Below are 19,051 nucleotides of genomic sequence, written 5' to 3' on the forward strand. Positions count from 1 at the left end.
ACAGCAGGAAACTACAGGACTACGAACATGGAGGACAGCAGGAAACTACAGGACTAATAACATGGAGGACAGCAAAAAACTACAGGACTACTAACATGGAGGACAGCAGGGAGCTACAAGACAACATACATGGAGGACAGCAGGAAACTATAGGACTACCAACATGGAGGACAGCAGGGAGCTACAAGACTACGACTATGGAGGACAGCATGGAGCTACAGGACTACAAACACCGAGGACTAAAGGAAGCTACAGGACTACAAACATGGAGGACTAAAGGAAACTACAGGACTACGAACATGGAGGACAGCAGGAAACTACAGGACTACTAACATGGAGGACAGCAGGAAACTACAGGACTAATAACATGGAGGACAGCAAAAAACTACAGGACTACTAACATGGAGGACAGCAGGGAGCTACAAGACAACATACATGGAGGACAGCAGGAAACTATAGGACTACCAACATGGAGGACAGCAGGGAGCTACAAGACTACGACTATGGAGGACAGCATGGAGCTACAGGACTACAAACACTGAGGACAGCAGGGAACTACAAACATGGAGGACAGCATGGAAATACAGGACTACGACTATGGAGGACAGCAGGGAGCTACAGGACTACGACTATGGAGGACAGCAGGAAGCTACAGGACTACTAACATGGAGGACAGCAGGGAACAACAAACATGGAGGACAACAGGAGGCTACAGGACTACGACTATGGAGGACAGCAGGAAGCTACAGGACTACAAACATGGAGGACAAAAGGAAGCTACAGGACTACAAACATGGAGGACAGCATGGAACTACAAACATGGAGGACAGCAGGAAGCTACAGGACTACAAACGTGGAAGACAGCAGGGAACTACAAACATGGAGGACAGCAGGAAGCTACAGGACTACAAACGTGGAGGACAGCAGGGAACTACAAACATGGAGGACAGCAGGAAGCTACAGGACTACAAACGTGGAGGACAGCAGGGAACTACAAACATGGAGGACAGCAGGAAGCTACCGGACTACAAACATGGAGGACAGCAGGGAACTACAAACATGGAGGACAGCATGGAGCTACAGGACTACATGTCATTTCCCACAAATTCAAACAAACGTTTTGGATTCTTCTAAAAATGGGCAGAACTACAAACACTGGTGAACTGATTTCCAGACTCACGTTTGAGCTTGTGTGATTCCGATATGTGTGACGGCGGTAACGTCCTCACGGCTCTCGATCTCCTCAGACACTGAAATAGATTGACAGACGTGGGGATCAAACCTGAACCCCTGATGGTGTGCATCGTGTGACCCCGCCGAGCTTTACCTTTGACCAGCAGGTAGCAGGAGGTGCTGACGGTGCCCGCCTCGTTGGTGGCGGTGCAGGTGAAGCGGCCGCTGTCCTCGGCGAAGGCCTCGCGGATCACCATTCGGGCGAAGCCGCTCTGGTAGCTGATCTGAAAGTCGATGGAGGTCTCGATCTTGAAGTCCTCCCTGAACCACATGATGACGGGCGCCGGGTGGCCACTGATCTGACACTCCAGGGTCACCGACTCGCCCTCCGTCAAAGTCACGTTCTTCAGGCCCTGCGAGGAAACCGGTGATGACATTTTTCAGCATCTCAACCCAGCTAACTTTACTGGCTCCACCCACATTACTGCTACTGCGAGCTCCACCCACATCACTGTCAGTTAGTCCTGACTCCGCCCACATTGCTGTGAGTTAGTCCTGACTCCACCCACACTGCTGTGAGTTGGTCCTGACTCCGCCCACATTAGTCAGTTAGGCCTGACTCCGCCCACATTTGCTGTGAGTTAGTCCTGACTCCGCCCACATTGCTGTGAGTTGGTCCTGACTCCGCCCACATTAGTCAGTTAGTCCTGACTACGCCCACATTAGATCGTTAGTCTTGACTCCGCCCACATTAGTCAGTTAGTCCTGACTCCGCCCACATTGCTGTGAGTTAGTCCTGACTCCACCCACACTGCTGTGAGTTGGTCCTGACTCCGCCCACATTAGTCAGTTAGGCCTGACTCCGCCCACATTTGCTGTGAGTTAGTCCTGACTCCGCCCACATTGCTGTGAGTTAGTCCTGACTCCACCCACACTGCTGTGAGTTGGTCCTGACTCCGCCCACATTAGTCAGTTAGTCCTGACTCCGCCCACATTGCTGTGAGTTAGTCCTGACTACGCCCACATTACTGTGTTAGTACTGGCTCCGCCCACATCCCAGCGACTGACGAGTTCGTTACTCACGGCGAGCAGCGTCGGGGGAACGACCGGTTCCTGAGCTCTCAGTGGGACGGCGGCCGCCTCCTAAACAGGAAATAGATCAAAAGAAAAGGTGAGGGCTTGGAGCGAGCAGCGGCGGCGGATGTGAGGATGGAGGGAGGAGCGGTTAGAAGAGGTGAAGCCCTGCAGGTGGATGAAGGTCAGCGGGAGGAGAGGCGGGGTCTTCATGAGAGGACGCGTGTGATTGGCTGCTGGTCAGCTGAGAGACCAACCTGTGGTTCCCAGTCCTCAAACTCTTCCTCACTCACTACGGCCGGATCCGTCTGATAGCGGCCATCTTTGAACGGTGGAGGGACGGGCTCTGGCATGACCACCGCCCGCCGCGCCGGGCTTGGAGACTTGACGGGTTTGATGACTTTTCTGGGAGCTGATGGCGAAGAGAGTTCTTTGTGTAGAGCCGCAACGGCGGAGCCGGCGATGGACACCTGACCAACGCCAACAAGAAGAGTGTTTGAGCTTCCAGGAAGTGAGGGGTTAGCGAGGGGAGCGCCACAGCGCGGCGACCGCACGCCGGCAGCGCGACGCCGGGACACGGCACACACTCAGAAATACTCAAGTTACAGAGAAATGATGAAACATGGCGGCCGAATGGGGCTTTGGATGGAGAATGGAGGGTTGGGATGGCGGGGAGCCCCTCGGGGGGGCAGGGTTGGGATAGCGGGGAGCCCTTGGGGGGGGCGGGGAGATCAGAGCAGAGGGGTGGCCCCTCGTAAGGGGGGTTGGGGGGGGGTTAGAGCACAGGCGTAGAGGATTTAGGATGGAGGTGAGAGGGTGAAGACTGCCGGTGAAGGGGTTAACAGTGAGGGGGAGGAGGAAGCTCCTCTTACCTCGGCACTCAGCTCATGTTTGGGGACAGAAACTTTAGAGACGGAGAAATGAGGCATGGAGGTGGAGTCCGCACACGACGACGTTTCCAAGCTGGTTTGAATCTGAAGTGAGCAACAGAGTGAGTGAGAGAGCGCACACGCAGCAGCAGCAGCAACCGTGAGCTCGCAGGGGGCGCCGCCCACCGCACCTGAGTGGACACCTGAGTGGACACCTGTGAGGTCACGACCTTCGACTTCTCTGGGGTCACGACCTTCGACTTCTCAGGGGTCACGACCTTTGACACCTGCGAGGTCACGACCTTCGACTTCTCTGGGGTCACGACCTTCGACTTCTCTGGGGTCACGACCTTCGACACCTGCGAGGTCACGACCTTCGACACCTGCGAGGTCACGACCTTCGACTTCTCTGGGGTCACGACCTTCGACACCTGCGAGGTCACGACCTTCGACTTCTCTGGGGTCACGACCTTCGACACCTTTGACACCTGTGGGGTCACGACCCTGGACACCTGGGTCACGTGTCCTGCAGTCTCATCCTGCAGCATGGTGGTGGTGGTGGTGCGAACTCGTTTCTCTGCGCTCGCTGTTGCCACCTGCTGCATCCGCTCCACCTGCACCTCCCTGCCGGCTTCCTGCTCCTCCCCCTCCTCCTCCTCCTCGCCCGGCGCCAGTCTGCGGACCCGGGCGAGGTCAACAGCAGCCACCACCGTGGCCACCGCCCCGGCTTTCTTCTCACCCTGTAGAGGGAAGCAGCAGCAGAGCTGAAGTCGTCTCTCACATAGTCTGAGATCAGATCTGATCTCAGATCTGATCTCAGATCTGATCTCAGATCTGATCTCAGACTTTACAAGTTTCTGTTTATCAGAAAGAAATCGACAGTGACAGTGAAAAGGCTGAATCTCAAACTGGCGGAGCTTACGACCTTCAGACATCCACCAGGGGGCGACAGAAGTTGCTGTCGTCCCACAAGGCTCAACACTGGGACCACTGAGGTTCTGATGATCTTAGTCTCATCGTCCCGACAGAAGCTAAACATCTCAAATCTTTGTAACCCGACAGAACAGATCTACAGCTCTTTAGACAGGATGGGTGGAGCGAGGGGCGGGGTCGGGAGGTCAGAAAGGTAGGAGGCAGCTGCCAGCAGAGGGAGCTCTACCTGACCAGCCGGACCCGGGTTTCCACGGCGACGGGGAACAGGCGGGTCCTGATGCGTGCAGCATGACGACACATGGACACTGGAACTCGCAACCTTCCCATTGCTATCGCTAACAGCCACACCTTCTGCAGTCTCACCTGCTTGGTGGACACCACCTGCTGCTCCCAGTGGGTGGCGCTGCTCATGCTGCTCATGCTGGTGTAGCTGGCCTCGGCTATGTAGTCTTCCTGCTTCCAGGGCGGTGGGACATCAGCTGAGGACGAAATCTGCAGCAGGAGGGACGGAAGTGAACACTAGGGCCAACGTCCCCCCAACACAGCCACGGGACAGACACTCGCTCATATTGGAAGAGCTTAGCGGGATTCACTGCGTACTGAAAACATGGATCATTGATGAAAACAAAAGAAAAGGCAGAGCAACTTTTTAGCATGGCGTCATGTTAGCCTGGGTAGCATTTTTAGCATAGCGTTATGTTTGCATGATTAGCATTTTTAGCATAGCATTATGTTTGCATGATTAGCATTTTTAGCATAGCATTATGTTGAGTAGTATGAGTATGCGTTTAGCGATGTGACTCGTTGAGCCGAGCAGGAAGGTTAACGAGAGAGCATGTTAGCATGGTAATTTAGAGAAAAGCAGGTAGTTTAGAAGAAGAGGTAGTTTAGAGAAGAGCAGGTAGTTTAGAGAAGAAGAGGTAGTTTAGAGAAGGGGAGGTAGTTTAGAGAAGGGAAGGTAGTTTAGAGAAGAAGAGGTAGTTTAGAGAAGGGGAGGTAGTTTAGAGAAGAAGAGGTAGTTTAGAGAAGGGGAGGTAGTTTAGAGAAGAAGAGGTAGTTTAGAGAAGGGCAGGTAGTTTAGAGAAGAGTAGGTAGTTTAGAGAAGGGCAGGTAGTTTAGAAGAAGAGGTAGTTTAGAGAAGAGCAGGTAGTTTAGAGAAGAAGAGGTAGTTTAGAGAAGGGGAGGTAGTTTAGAGAAGAAGAGGTAGTTTAGAGAAGGGGAGGTAGTTTAGAGAAGAAGAGGTAGTTTAGAGAAGGGCAGGTAGTTTAGAGAAGAGTAGGTAGTTTAGAGAAGGGAAGGTAGTTTAGAGAAGAAGAGGTAGTTTAGAGAAGGGGAGGTAGTTTAGAGAAGAAGAGGTAGTTTAGAGAAGGGCAGGTAGTTTAGAGAAGAGTAGGTAGTTTAGAGAAGGGCAGGTAGTTTAGAGAAGGGGAGGTAGTTTAGAGAAGAAGAGGTAGTTTAGAGAAGAGTAGGTAGTTTAGAGAAGAGCAGGTAGTTTAGAGAAGAAGAGGTAGTTTAGAGAAGGGGAGGTAGTTTAGAGAAGAAGAGGTAGTTTAGAGAAGAGCAGGTAGTTTAGAGAAGAAGAGGTAGTTTAGAGAAGGGGAGGTAGTTTAGAGAAGAAGAGGTAGTTTAGAGAAGGGCAGGTAGTTTAGAGAAGAGTAGGTAGTTTAGAGAAGGGCAGGTAGTTTAGAGAAGAAGAGGTAGTTTAGAGAAGGGGAGGTAGTTTAGAGAAGAAGAGGTAGTTTAGAGAAGAAGAGGTAGTTTAGAGAAGGGGAGGTAGTTTAGAGAAGGGGAGGTAGTTTAGAGAAGAAGAGGTAGTTTAGAGAAGGGCAGGTAGTTTAGAGAAGAGTAGGTAGTTTAGAGAAGGGCAGGTAGTTTAGAGAAGAAGAGGTAGTTTAGAGAAGGGGAGGTAGTTTAGAGAAGAAGAGGTAGTTTAGAGAAGGGCAGGTAGTTTAGAGAAGAGTAGGTAGTTTAGAGAAGGGCAGGTAGTTTAGAGAAGGGGAGGTAGTTTAGAGAAGAAGAGGTAGTTTAGAGAAGAGTAGGTAGTTTAGAGAAGAGCAGGTAGTTTAGAGAAGAAGAGGTAGTTTAGAGAAGGGGAGGTAGTTTAGAGAAGAAGAGGTAGTTTAGAGAAGGGCAGGTAGTTTAGAGAAGAGTAGGTAGTTTAGAGAAGAAGAGGTAGTTTAGAGAAGAGTAGGTAGTTTAGAGAAGGGCAGGTAGTTTAGAGAAGGGCAGGTAGTTTAGAAGAAGAGCAGGTAGTTTAGAGAAGGGCAGGTAGTTTAGAGAAGAGCAGGTAGTTTAGAGAAGAACAAGTAGTTTAGAAGAAGAGGTAGTTTAGAGAAGGGAAAGTAGTTTAGAGAAGAAGAGGTAGTTTAGAGAAGGGGAGGTAGTTTAGAGAAGAAGAGGTAGTTTAGAGAGGGGGAGGTAGTTTAGAGAAGAGTAGGTAGTTTAGAGAAGAAGAGGTAGTTTAGAGAAGGGGAGGTAGTTTAGAGAAGAAGAGGTAGTTTAGAGAAGGGGAGGTAGTTTAGAGAAGAGTAGGTAGTTTAGAGAAGAAGAGGTAGTTTAGAGAAGCGCAGGTAGTTTAGAGAAGGGCAGGTAGTTTAGAAGAAGAGGTAGTTTAGAGAAGGGGAGGTAGTTTAGAGAAGAGCAGGTAGTTTAGAAGAAGAGCAGGTAGTTTAGAGAAGTGCAGGTAGTTTAGAAGAAGAGCAGGTAGTTTAGAAGAAGAGCAGGTAGTTTAGAGAAGCGCAGGTAGTTTAGAGAAGGGCAGGTAGTTTAGAAGAAGAGGTAGTTTAGAGAAGGGGAGGTAGTTTAGAGAAGAGCAGGTAGTTTAGAGAAGAGCAGGTAGTTTAGAAGAAGAGCAGGTAGTTTAGAGAAGAGCAGGTAGTTTAGAAGAAGAGCAGGTAATTTAGAAGAAGAGCAGTTTGGTAATTTGAAGGTTCTGACCTGTTTGCGGGTCATCAGTGGAGACTTGACGGGTCTGATCGGGGAGACGGACAGCCTGGCAGACGGAGAAACGGGTCTGCAGACAACAACACCATAGGTTGAGAAATGCCCGCCGGGCGCAGCGTTTGGCGTTTACAGGCGTAACCGAGGACGCACCTGACGGGGGCGGGCGTCGGCCCCTTCACGTGTCGGACTGGCGATGGAGACTGCTGGCGTCCTCCTGTCACCTTGGACACGAAGGACGGCGGCGACTTGGAGGTGGGCTTCGGGGGAACCCGCGGCGGCGTCCTGTGAGCTAAGTGCTGAGTCATCATTCCTCCCTCCATCTGCATCTCCATCATGGCGGTGGCCTGGAAACTGGCCTCCACCTTCTGAGGACACAGAGTCTGTTGTTAGGGACACAAATGCTGGACGCCTGGAAACCGCAGCATCTCGACGCCGACATGGGAGGTGTTCAGGGACAAACAGTAAAATGAGGCAGCGATGGTGCGTTCAGGGACAAACAGTAAAATGAGGCAGCGATGGTGCGTTCAGGGACAAACAGTAAAATGAGGCAGCGATGGTGCGTTCAGGGACAAACAGTAAAATGAGGCAGCGATGGTGCGTTCAGGGACAAACAGTAAAATGAGGCAGCGATGGTGCGTTCAGGGACAAACAGTAAAATGAGGCAGCGATGGTGCGTTCAGGGACAAACAGTAAAATGAGGCAGCGATGGTGCGTTCAGGGACAAACAGTAAAATGAGGCAGTGATGGTGCGTTCAGGGACAAACAGTAAAATGAGGCAGCGATGGTGCGTTCAGGGACAAACAATAAAATGAGGCAGCGATGGTGCGTTCAGGGACAAACAATAAAATCGGGCAGTGATGGTGCGTTTAAGTTCCTTTGTTTACCTTCTGCATCCGGATCTCTGAAGACGCCATCTGGGACGACGACACGATCGTCTTTGTTTTCTTCATCGGCACAACTTCTTCACCTGGATCACATCAGAGGGAGATCAGAGTGAGAGGGTGACCAGAGTGACAGTGAGAGAGTGAGAACTGTGACAGGGCGAGAAAAGAGTGACAGGGTGATATCAGAGAGAGTGGAAACAGTGACAGTAAGAGAGTGAGATTAGTGACAGTGAAAGGGTGAGATCAGAGTAAGAGAGTGAGAAGGTGAGATCAGCATGACAGTGAGATCAGAGTGAGATCAGAGTGACAGGGTGACAGAGTGAGAGTGAAAACAGTGACAGTGAGAGAGCGAGATTAGAGTGACAGTGAGAGGGTGAGATCAGAGTGAGAGGGTGAGATCAGAGTGAGAGGGTGAGATCAGTGTGAGAGGGTGAGATCAGTGTGAGAGTAAGTGAGATCAGAGTGAGAGGGTGAGATCAGTGTGACAGTAAGTGCGATCAGAGTGAGAGGGTGAGCCTCACTCCTCACCTTGCACCAGCAGCTCGGCGGTGGACGTGGCTCGCCCGCTGCTGTTGGCAGCCGTCACAGAGTACGTCCCAGAATCCTCGGGGAAGGCCTCGGCGATCAGCAGGCTGTACAGGTCTCCGTCCTGGAGGATCCTGAAGTCAGTGGAGCTCTGGATCTCCGCCCCCTCTCGGTAGAACTTGACGGCGGGCGTGGGGATCCCGGCGACTCGGACGTCCAGCCGGACCTGGCTGCCCTGCCTCACCGTGGAGCTCTGCAGTCTCTGGACGAAGTTGGGCGGCGCCGTCTCGGCTGCGGGAGGCAGGAGGCGGGGTTAGTCCACCGTAAGGAGACCTTGGATGAAGAGAAGCGCGCGGCGAGTCTGACCTGTGACCAGAAGCTCGGCGGTGCTGGTGGCCTGCCCGGCGCCGTTGGTTGCTCTGATGGAAAAGCGCCCGCTGTGTGCGGCGGTCACAGCGGGGATCCTCAGAACAGCGCGGCCATCACTGAACGAGATGTGAACGCCGGGCAGAGCGGCGGCAGAAAGAACCTGGCCATCACGGAACCAGCTCACCTCGGGAACTGGAGAACCTGCAGGGGGCGGGGTCACAGGAGTTAGGCCCCGCCCACAGACCTCAGCACCACATGCACTCCTGAAGCTTCCTTACCACTAACTTGAGCCTGGAACGTCGCGGCACTACCCTCTAGTGCCACGACGCTCTGGAGCGGCTGCGTGAACGTCGGCGCCTGCGTGGACATGACGGCCGGGACCCTGAACACAAAAAACCTTCAGTCAAACACCCAGAGGCCAGCAAGTACCTGCAAGTCACAGCAGGAGGGCACTATAGTCCTACCTGTGGCCGGACTAGTTCTGGTGATTTGTATTTGGCTCAACAGAACAAATAACACAAACAGGACAAGTGCTCAGTGTTCAGCCATTCACCAACAAGCGCTCAGTGTTCAGCCATTCACCAATAAGTGCTCAGTGTTCAGCCATTCACCAACAAGCGCTCAGTGTTCAGCCATTCACCAATAAGTGCTCAGTGTTCAGCCATTCACCAACAAGCGCTCAGTGTTCAGCCATTCACCAACAAGCGCTCAGTGTTCAGCCATCCACCAACAAGCGCTCAGTGTTCAGCCATTCACCCAGGAGTCAATAAATCAGGTGAAACCAGCGGCACAATAAACCGAGCAGGTCCCAGTCCTCCTCACCCCCGTGACCTCGCAGTTAAAACTTCTTAGAGATGTGGACTCTGAAGGTCTAGTGGCTCAAGAGCAGAGCTGATTGGTCAAACAGAGCAGAGCTGATGAGGAAAAGTCTTTAGACCCGTTACTCTCTATGTCTAAAGATCATGTTTACTGGAGTCACAGTAGAACAAACTGTCTTGATCCAGCTCAGGTTCAGTATAGGAACTGGATCCAGCTTAGGCTCAGTATAGGAACTGGATCCAGCTCAGGCTCAGTATAGGAACTGGATCCAGCTCAGTCTCCTGGATCCAGCTCAGGCTCAGTATAGGAACTGGATCCAGCTCAGGTTCAGTATAGGAACTGGATCCAGCTCAGGCTCAGTATAGGAACTGGATCCAGCTCAGGCTCAGTATAGGAACTGGATCCAGCTCAGGCTCAGTATAGGAACTGGATCCAGCTCAGGTTCAGTATAGGAACTGGATCCAGCTCAGGTTCAGTATAGGAACTGGATCCAGCCCAGGCTAACCCTAACAGCACTGTTATCTTGTTGGTAACAAGGTAAACTTGGTTAAGTTTAACCAGGTGTTATCTTGACGATAAGTAAACGCACCTCCGCTGCTAACTTTTGGACTGTGGTTAACTCTCACTGCCGACGCTGCGTTCAGGATTCTAGTAAGTTGATATCCAGATTAACATAATTAAAGCAAAGGGGAACAAACATTCATAAATCAGTTTGCTTCACACAAACAGAACCATTGCAGTGGTTTGGAGGGATATTCAGAGAGCAGCTATCACACTGGGTTCGGGTTCGGGTTGGGGTTTAGGTTTAGGTTCGGATTGGGGTTTAGGTTGGGGTTGGGGTTGGGGTTGGGGTTTAGGTTGGGGTTTAGGTTGGGGTTTAGGTTTGGGGTTGGGGTTGGGGTTGGGGTTCAGGTTGGGGTTGGGGTTCAGGTTGGGGTTCAGGTTGGGGTTTAGGTTGGGGTTCAGGTTGGGGTTTAGGTTGGGGTTTAGGTTGGGGTTGGGGTTCAGGTTAGGGTTGGGGTTCAGGTTGGGGTTTAGGTTGGGGTTCAGGTTAGGGTTGGGGTTCAGGTTGGGGTTGGGGTTTAGGTTGGGGTCTAGGTTGGGGTTGGGGTTCAGGTTGGGGTTTAGGTTGGGGTTCGGGTTGGGGTTCAGGTTAGGGTTGGGGTTCAGGTTGGGGTTCAGGTTGGGGTTGGGGTTCAGGTTGGGGTTCAGGTTAGGGTTGGGGTTGGGGTTCAGGTTGGGGTTCAGGTTAGGGTTGGGGTTGAGGTTGGGGTTGGGGTTTAGGTTGGGGTTCAGGTTTGGGTTTAGGTTGGGGTTCAGGTTAGGGTTGGGGTTCAGGTTGGGGTTTAGGTTGGGGTTCAGGTTGGGGTTTAGGTTGGGGTTCAGGTTGGGGTTCAGGTTGGGGAATAGGTTGGGGTTCAGGTTAGGGTTGGGGTTCAGGTTGGGGTTCAGGTTAGGGTTGGGGTTGGGGTTGAGGTTAGGGTTGGGGTTCAGGTTGGGGTTGGGGTTCAGGTTGGGGTTTAGGTTGGGGTTCAGGTTGGGGTTGGGGTTGGGGTTCAGGTTGGGGTTTAGGTTGGGGTTTAGGTTGGGGTTCAGGTTGGGGTTTAGGTTGGGGTTTAGGTTGGGGTTCAGGTTGGGGTTGGGGTTCAGGTTGGGGTTCAGGTTGGGGTTCAGGTTGGGGTTGGGGTTGGGGTTCAGGTTGGGGTTGGGGTTGGGGTTCAGGTTGGGGTTCAGGTTGGGGTTCAGGTTGGGGTTTAGGTTGGGGTTTAGGTTGGGGTTCAGGTTGGGGTTGGGGTTCAGGTTGGGGTTCAGGTTGGGGTTCAGGTTGGGGTTGGGGTTGGGGTTCAGGTTGGGGTTCAGGTTGGGGTTTAGGTTGGGGTTTAGGTTGGGGTTCAGGTTGGGGTTGGGGTTGGGGTTGGGGTTCAGGTTGGGGTTCAGGTTGGGGTTCAGGTTGGGGTTGGGGTTCAGGTTGGGGTTCAGGTTGGGGTTGGGGTTGGGGTTCAGGTTGGGGTTGGGGTTGGGGTTCAGGTTGGGGTTGGGGTTCAGGTTGGGGTTCAGGTTGGGGTTCAGGTTGGGGTTTGACAGATGGTTGGCGGCCATTAGAGAGGATCACATATAAACTCAAGTCTAAACGTCGTATCTTTGATATTTATGGAGGCGTTGATTCCATATATTAAATATCCAACAGAGCAACCTGACGGAGCAACTTGGAGAAATGCAGACCCCAAAGAAGAGTCTGCATTTTAGTTCTTAACTTAATAATACTTAAAATTCACTTTATTTATTTATTGAACCGTCTAAGTGTAACATGGGAAGATTATGTTTTGTTTGACTAGTTTTTTCTCTCATGTACAGAAATTCAATGAATAAATACATTTTTGCTTCTTTTTGCTCGGAGTGGAACCCATCCTCTGGTTCTCCATTTTCTGCAGCACCAGTTGTAAACCAACTGAATTGTGGGATATAATGGTGCTCACCAGTGACGTTAACCTCACTATTAACTTGGACAGCGACGTGAGCTGACGGGACGATTCACCGTGTTTTCAACAACACATACTCAGCGGTCGGTTAGTTAGGGTTTAACCACTGGTTAAAATAATCGAGTTTTAAACAACCAGGCCCAGTTCACCACCAATTCACCAGTCAGACCTTCACCAGTTCACCACCAATTCACCAGTCAGACCATCACCAATTCACCACCAATTCACCAGTCAGAACTTCACCAGTTCATCACCAATTCACCAGTCAGAACTTCACCAGTTCACCACCAATTCACCAGTCAGACCATCACCAGTTCACCACCAATTCACCAGTCAGAACTTCACCAGTTCATCACCAATTCACCAGTCAGAACTTCACCAGTTCACCACCAATTCACCAGTCAGACCATCACCAGTTCACCACCAATTCACCAGTCAGACCTTCACCAGTTCACCACCAATTCACCAGTCAGACCTTCACCAGTTCACCACCAATTCACCAGTCAGACCATCACCAGTTCACCACCAATTCACCAGTCAGACCTTCACCAGTTCACCACCAATTCACCAGTCAGACCTTCACCAGTTCACCACCAACTCGCCAGTCAGACCTTCACCAGTTCACCACCAACTCACCAGTCAGACCATCACCAGTTCACCACCAATTCACCAGTCAGACCATCACCAGTTCACCACCAATTCACCAGTCAGACCTTCACCAGTTCACCACCAATTCACCAGTCAGACCATCACCAGTTCACCACCAATTCACCAGTCAGACCATCACCAGTTCACCACCAATTCACCAGTCAGACCTTCACCAGTTCATCACCAACTCGCCAGTCAGACCATCACCAATTCACCAGTCAGAACTTCACCAGTTCACCACCAATTCACCAGTCAGACCTTCACCAGTTCATCACCAATTCACCAGTCAGACCATCACCAATTCACCACCAATTCACCAGTCAGAACTTCACCAGTTCATCACCAATTCACCAGTCAGAACTTCACCAGTTCACCACCAATTCACCAGTCAGACCATCACCAGTTCACCACCAACTCGCCAGTCAGAACTTCACCAGTTCACCACCAATTCACCAGTCAGACCTTCACCAGTTCACCACCAATTCACCAGTCAGACCTTCACCAGTTCACCACCAATTCACCAGTCAGACCATCACCAGTTCACCAGTCAGACCTTCACCAGTTCACCACCAATTCACCAGTCAGACCTTCACCAGTTCACCACCAACTCGCCAGTCAGACCTTCACCAGTTCACCACCAACTCACCAGTCAGACCATCACCAGTTCACCACCAATTCACCAGTCAGACCATCACCAGTTCACCACCAATTCACCAGTCAGACCTTCACCAGTTCACCACCAATTCACCAGTCAGACCATCACCAGTTCACCACCAATTCACCAGTCAGACCTTCACCAGTTCACCACCAATTCACCAGTCAGACCTTCACCAGTTCATCACCAACTCGCCAGTCAGACCATCACCAATTCACCAGTCAGAACTTCACCAGTTCACCACCAATTCACCAGTCAGACCTTCACCAGTTCATCACCAACTCGCCAGTCAGACCATCACCAATTCACCAGTCAGAACTTCACCAGTTCACCACCAATTCACCAGTCAGACCTTCACCAGTTCATCACCAATTCACCAGTCAGACCATCACCAATTCACCACCAATTCACCAGTCAGAACTTCACCAGTTCATCACCAATTCACCAGTCAGAACTTCACCAGTTCACCACCAATTCACCAGTCAGACCATCACCAGTTCACCACCAACTCGCCAGTCAGAACTTCACCAGTTCACCACCAACTCGCCAGTCAGAACTTCACCAGTTCACCACCAATTCAGTTAACCCATTCAGTTCACCACTCATTCAGTTCACCACCAGTTCAACCGTCCAGCACTTCACCAGTTCACCACTAAATCATCACCAGTTCACCACCAATTCAATTCACCACTAATTCACCAGCCAGAACTTCACCAGTTTGCCACCCATTCAGTTCACCACCAATATAGTTCACCACAAGTTCACCATCACTTTACCACTCAATCAGTTCACCAACAGTTAACCAGCAGAGGTTAGATTCTTTAACAAGCAGAACATTTAAAAGTTCCATCCTGTTGGTGCTGAAGATCAAATCTATCAATACAAACGGACCAATAAGATGGTTCAGGTGTGACATGCTGGTATTGATAAGAAGAGCCACCTGGAGCCGCTGCGACCTGGACTAGAAGGAGCTAGAGTCTAATCTGGACTCTCCAGACGAGAGTCTAGAGAACGTCGGGACCAGAACCTCAAAGACCTAAACCCCTAGAGAACCTCTGGACCAGGACCTTGTAGATCTCTGGGCCATCCAGACCTCAGCAGACAATAAGTCCACTGGTGATCCTGGAGGTCACATGACGAGGTTCTAGAGCTGAACTGATCTTGGATGTTCCAGGTGAAACGTTCCATGTTTCCATAGCAACGGCTGACACACTGACAACGATGCAGTTGACCTGCCAGGCCACGAGGGGGCGCTGTGGTTAGTTTTAGTAATGAAGTCACACGCACACACAGAGAACATTAACGATGGGAGTTTGAGGACATCCTAGTGGACAGACAAGGAACTGCAGGAGTCGCCAGCGTGAATCTAAATTTCCACCGTCGGTTTGAACACGAGACGGTTTGAGGGACTCTGAACACTGTCGTCATGGAAACACACAGAACGCCACCAAGGTTTGACCCTTTCACTCGTTTTCACTGTCGTGGAATCAAGGCCGAATGCAGTAACTGGAACAGCAACTGTAACTGAACACAGTTCAATACACTGTGACTGTAACTGAACACAGTTCAATACACTGTGACTGTAACTGACTGAACACAGTTCATTACACTGTAACTGAACACAGTTCAATACACTGTGACTGTAACTGACTGAACACAGTTCATTACACTGTAACTGTAACTAAACACAGTTCATTACACTGTGACTGTAACTTACTGAACACAGTTCATTACACTGTAACTGTAACTGAACACAGTTCATTACATTGGAACTGTAACTGAACACAGTTCATTACATTGGAACTGTAACTGAACACAGTTCATTACACTGGAACTGAACACAGTTCATTACACTGGAACTGGAACTGAACACAGTTCATTACACTGTGACTGTAACTTACTAAACACAGTTCATTACACTGTAACTGAACACAGTTCATTACACTGTAACTGTAACTGAACACAGTTCATTACACTGTAACTGTAACTGAACACAGTTCATTACACTGTAACTGTAACTAAACACAGTTCATTACACTGTGACTGTAACTTACTGAACACAGTTCATTACATTGGAACTGGAACTGAACACAGTTCATTACACTGGAACTGAACACAGTTCATTACACTGTAACTGTAACTGAACACAGTTCATTACACTGTAACTAAACACAGTTCATTACACTGTAACTGTAACTGAACACAGTTCATTACACTGTAACTGAAACTGAACACAGTTCATTACACTGTAACTGTAACTGAACACAGTTCATTACACTGGAACTGGAACTGAACACAGTTCATTACACTGGAACTGAACAGTTCATTAATTACACTGTAACTGAACACAGTTCATTACACTGTGACTGTAACTTACTGAACACAGTTCATTACACTGTAACTGAACACAGTTCATTACACTGTGACTGTAACTTACTGAACACAGTTCATTACACTGGAACTGGAATTGAACACAGTTCATTACACTGTAACTGTAACTGAACACAGTTCATTACACTGTGACTGTAACTTACTGAACACAGTTCATTACACTGGAACTGGAATTGAACACAGTTCATTACACTGTAACTGTAACTGAACACAGTTCATTACACTGGAACTGAACACAGTTCATTACACTGTAACTAAACACAGTTCATTACACTGTGACTGTAACTTACTGAACACAGTTCATTACACTGTGACTGTAACTTACTGAACACAGTTCATTACATTGGAACTGTAACTGAACACAGTTCATTACACTGTAACTGTAACTGAACACAGTTCATTACACTGTGACTGTAACTTACTGAACACAGTTCATTACATTGGAACTGGAACTGAACACAGTTCATTACACTGGAACTGTAACTGAACACAGTTCATTACACTGGAACTGAACACAGTTCATTACACTGTAACTGTAACTAAACACAGTTCATTACACTGTGACTGTAACTTACTGAACACAGTTCATTACATTGGAACTGGAACTGAACACAGTTCATTACACTGTAACTGAACACAGTTCATTACACTGGAACTGGAACTGAACAGTTCATTACACTGTAACTGAACACAGTTCATTACACTGTGACTGTAACTTATTGAACACAGTCCATTACACTGGAACTGGAATTGAACACAGTTCATTACACTGTAACTGAACACAGTTCATTACACTGTGACTGTAACTTACTGAACACAGTTCATTACACTGGAACTGGAATTGAACACAGTTCATTACACTGTGACTGTAACCTACTGAACACAGTTCATTACACTGGAACTGGAATTGAACACAGTTAAATACAGTGGAACAGTAACTGTAACTGGTTGTAGTGGAGAGCAGTCTCAGTACTCAAGTACACCTGTACAGAGTGCAGACTGTGTGAACCAATCAGAGCGTGCGGATGGTGCTGATGTCATCTGATGGAAGCTGGACGGCGTCTAAAAATACAGAGCAGCTGTCGGCAGCCGTCCGGGCTGTCGGGGGGAGTTAACACAGGACGCCAGCTCTGTGAATATAAATACCCCCTGAACAACCCCCCCCCCCCCCCCCCCCCCCCCCCCCCATGACTGACAGCCACCATGTGCACATATCAGGAGGCGACAACTCCGCAGCTGATTCCCTTAAAAAGCCATCAGCCGCCGGGCAGTCAGGTCTATTCTGGGACCCTGATCACCTTCTCTCACACACACACACACTCACACTCACACACACACACACACACACACACACACACACACACACACACACACACACACACACACACACACACACACACAGAACCCAGGAAACACACCAAAAGTGGAGACTTACTGGTGAGGATGCCCGGGACCCCGTGGGGGTCTGTGGCGGTCTGTGGAGGTCTGAATCCGGAACGCGTGCAGAAGAAAGTCCTCAGGACCCTCGGGGCCTCACGGAGGTACAGGCCGGTGCCCCGTCGATGTGCTCCTCCTCCTCCTCCTGCTCAGCTCTCCCGGGAAGCTGAGTCTGCACCGAGCCGCACCCCCGACCAGGGCCTTTATACCCCGCTGACATCACCGGGGGGGCGGGGCCTTCACACCTGCTCCACTGCAGGGGGCGGGGCTTCAGCACAGAGAGATGGGCGCAACAGCCAATCAGAAAGTTTAGACAGGAAATAAAAGTTTTGCAATAGTTCAAAGGTCAAATCAAATATAAATAATGAACAATTCAAGGAGGCCTGGGAGGAGGACAAGAAGGAGGAGGAGGACAAGGACAAGGAGGACGAGGAGAAGGAGGAGGAGAAGGAGGAGGAGGACAAGGAGGAAGAGGAGAAGGAGGAAGAGGAGGAGAAGGAGGAAGAGGATGAGGAGAAGGCGGACAAGGAGGATGAAGAGAAGGAGGACAAGGAGGACGAGGAGAAGGACGAGAAGGAGGAGGACAAGGAGAAGGAGGAGGACATGGAGGAGGACAAGGAGAACGAGGAGGAGGATGAGGAGGATGAGGAGAATGAGGACAAGGAGGACGAAGAGAAGGACGAGAAGGAGGAGGACAAGGAGAACGAGGAGGACGAGAAGGAGGAGGACAAGGAGAAGGAGGAGGACAAGGAGAAGGAGGAGGATGAGGAGAAGGAGGAGAAAGAAGGAGGAGGACAAGGAGAAGGAGGAGGATGAGGAGAAGGAGGAGAAAGAAGGAGGAGGACAAGGAGAAGGAGGAGGATGAGGAGAAGGAGGAGAAGGAGGATGAAGAGAAGGAGGATGACGGGGAGGAGGATTGGGAGGAAGACGAGAAGGGGGAGGAGGAGGTTCATCTAAGTTCCTCTGGGTTCTCCTGCTTCCTCCTGAAAGACGTTTAAAACACTTTAACTTTTCCCCATTAAATTGGTTTTACCTTCTTCCAGGCGCTGACCTGCTCTCAGCCAATCAGAAAGCAGAACTGGCCAAACTGCTGAGAACTCAGTGACGACAGGAGTTATTTCACTTTGACACACAAAAGAAAAGAATTTAATGTTAAAAAAAAAAGTCAAATGTTTCTGAACACATTTCAAATGCTGCTCCATTGTGCAAAAAGAAGACCACGCCCCCTCATTACAGACCACGCCCCATCATCACAGACCACGCCCTCTCATTACAGGCCACGCCCTCTCATTACAGACCACGCCCCCTCATAGCAGGCCATGACCCTCTCAGCAGACCACGCCCCCTCATTACAGGCCACGCCCTCTCATTACAGACCACGCCCCCTCATTACAGGCCATGACCCTCTCAGACGCTGGCAGTGAACAGCCTGTCCATGACGCTGGCAGTGAACAGCCTGTCCATGACGCTGGCCCAGTGAACAGCCTGTCCATGACGCTGGCAGTGAACAGCCTGTCCATGACGCTGGCCCAGTGAACAGCCTGTCCATGACGCTGGCAGTGAACAGCCTGTCCATGACGCTGGCCCAGTGAACAGCCTGTCCATGATGCTGGCCCAGTGAAAAGCCTGTCCATGACGCTGGCAGTGAACAGCCTGTCCATGACGCTGGCCCAGTGAACAGCCTGTCCATGACGCTGGCAGTGAAAAGCCTGTCCATGACGCTGGCAGTGAACAGCCTGTCCATGACGCTGGCAGTGAAAAGCCTGTCCATGACGCTGGCAGTGAACAGCCTGTCCATGACGCTGGCAGTGAACAGCCTGTCCATGACGCTGGCAGTGAACAGCCTGTCCA

At 50.4% G+C, this 19,051-nt stretch overlaps 1 protein-coding gene across 1 annotated transcript in view; it reads right to left on the minus strand.

The window, feature by feature from the left end:
- Positions 1–17,340, minus strand: part of LOC308119102 (titin-like) — a 218,988-nt gene extending 201,648 nt beyond the window's left edge. Inside the window, 15 exon segments of the mRNA XM_080478934.1 lie at positions 1,181–1,250; positions 1,328–1,586; positions 2,257–2,316; positions 2,505–2,717; positions 3,120–3,221; positions 3,308–3,604; positions 3,800–3,856; positions 4,281–4,541; positions 6,987–7,062; positions 7,143–7,354; positions 7,877–7,959; positions 8,405–8,692; positions 8,768–8,971; positions 9,049–9,152; positions 17,199–17,340. Of these exon segments, the coding sequence (XP_080335060.1) occupies positions 1,181–1,250; positions 1,328–1,586; positions 2,257–2,316; positions 2,505–2,717; positions 3,120–3,221; positions 3,308–3,604; positions 3,800–3,856; positions 4,281–4,541; positions 6,987–7,062; positions 7,143–7,354; positions 7,877–7,959; positions 8,405–8,692; positions 8,768–8,971; positions 9,049–9,139 (2,273 nt within the window). The 5' untranslated portion in view covers positions 9,140–9,152; positions 17,199–17,340.
- Between the last annotated feature and the right edge of the window lie 1,711 nt (positions 17,341–19,051).

Source organism: Lipophrys pholis (assembly GCF_963383615.2).
Source record: "Lipophrys pholis genome assembly, chromosome: 13".
In the NCBI taxonomy this organism is placed as follows: Eukaryota; Metazoa; Chordata; class Actinopteri; order Blenniiformes; family Blenniidae; genus Lipophrys; species Lipophrys pholis.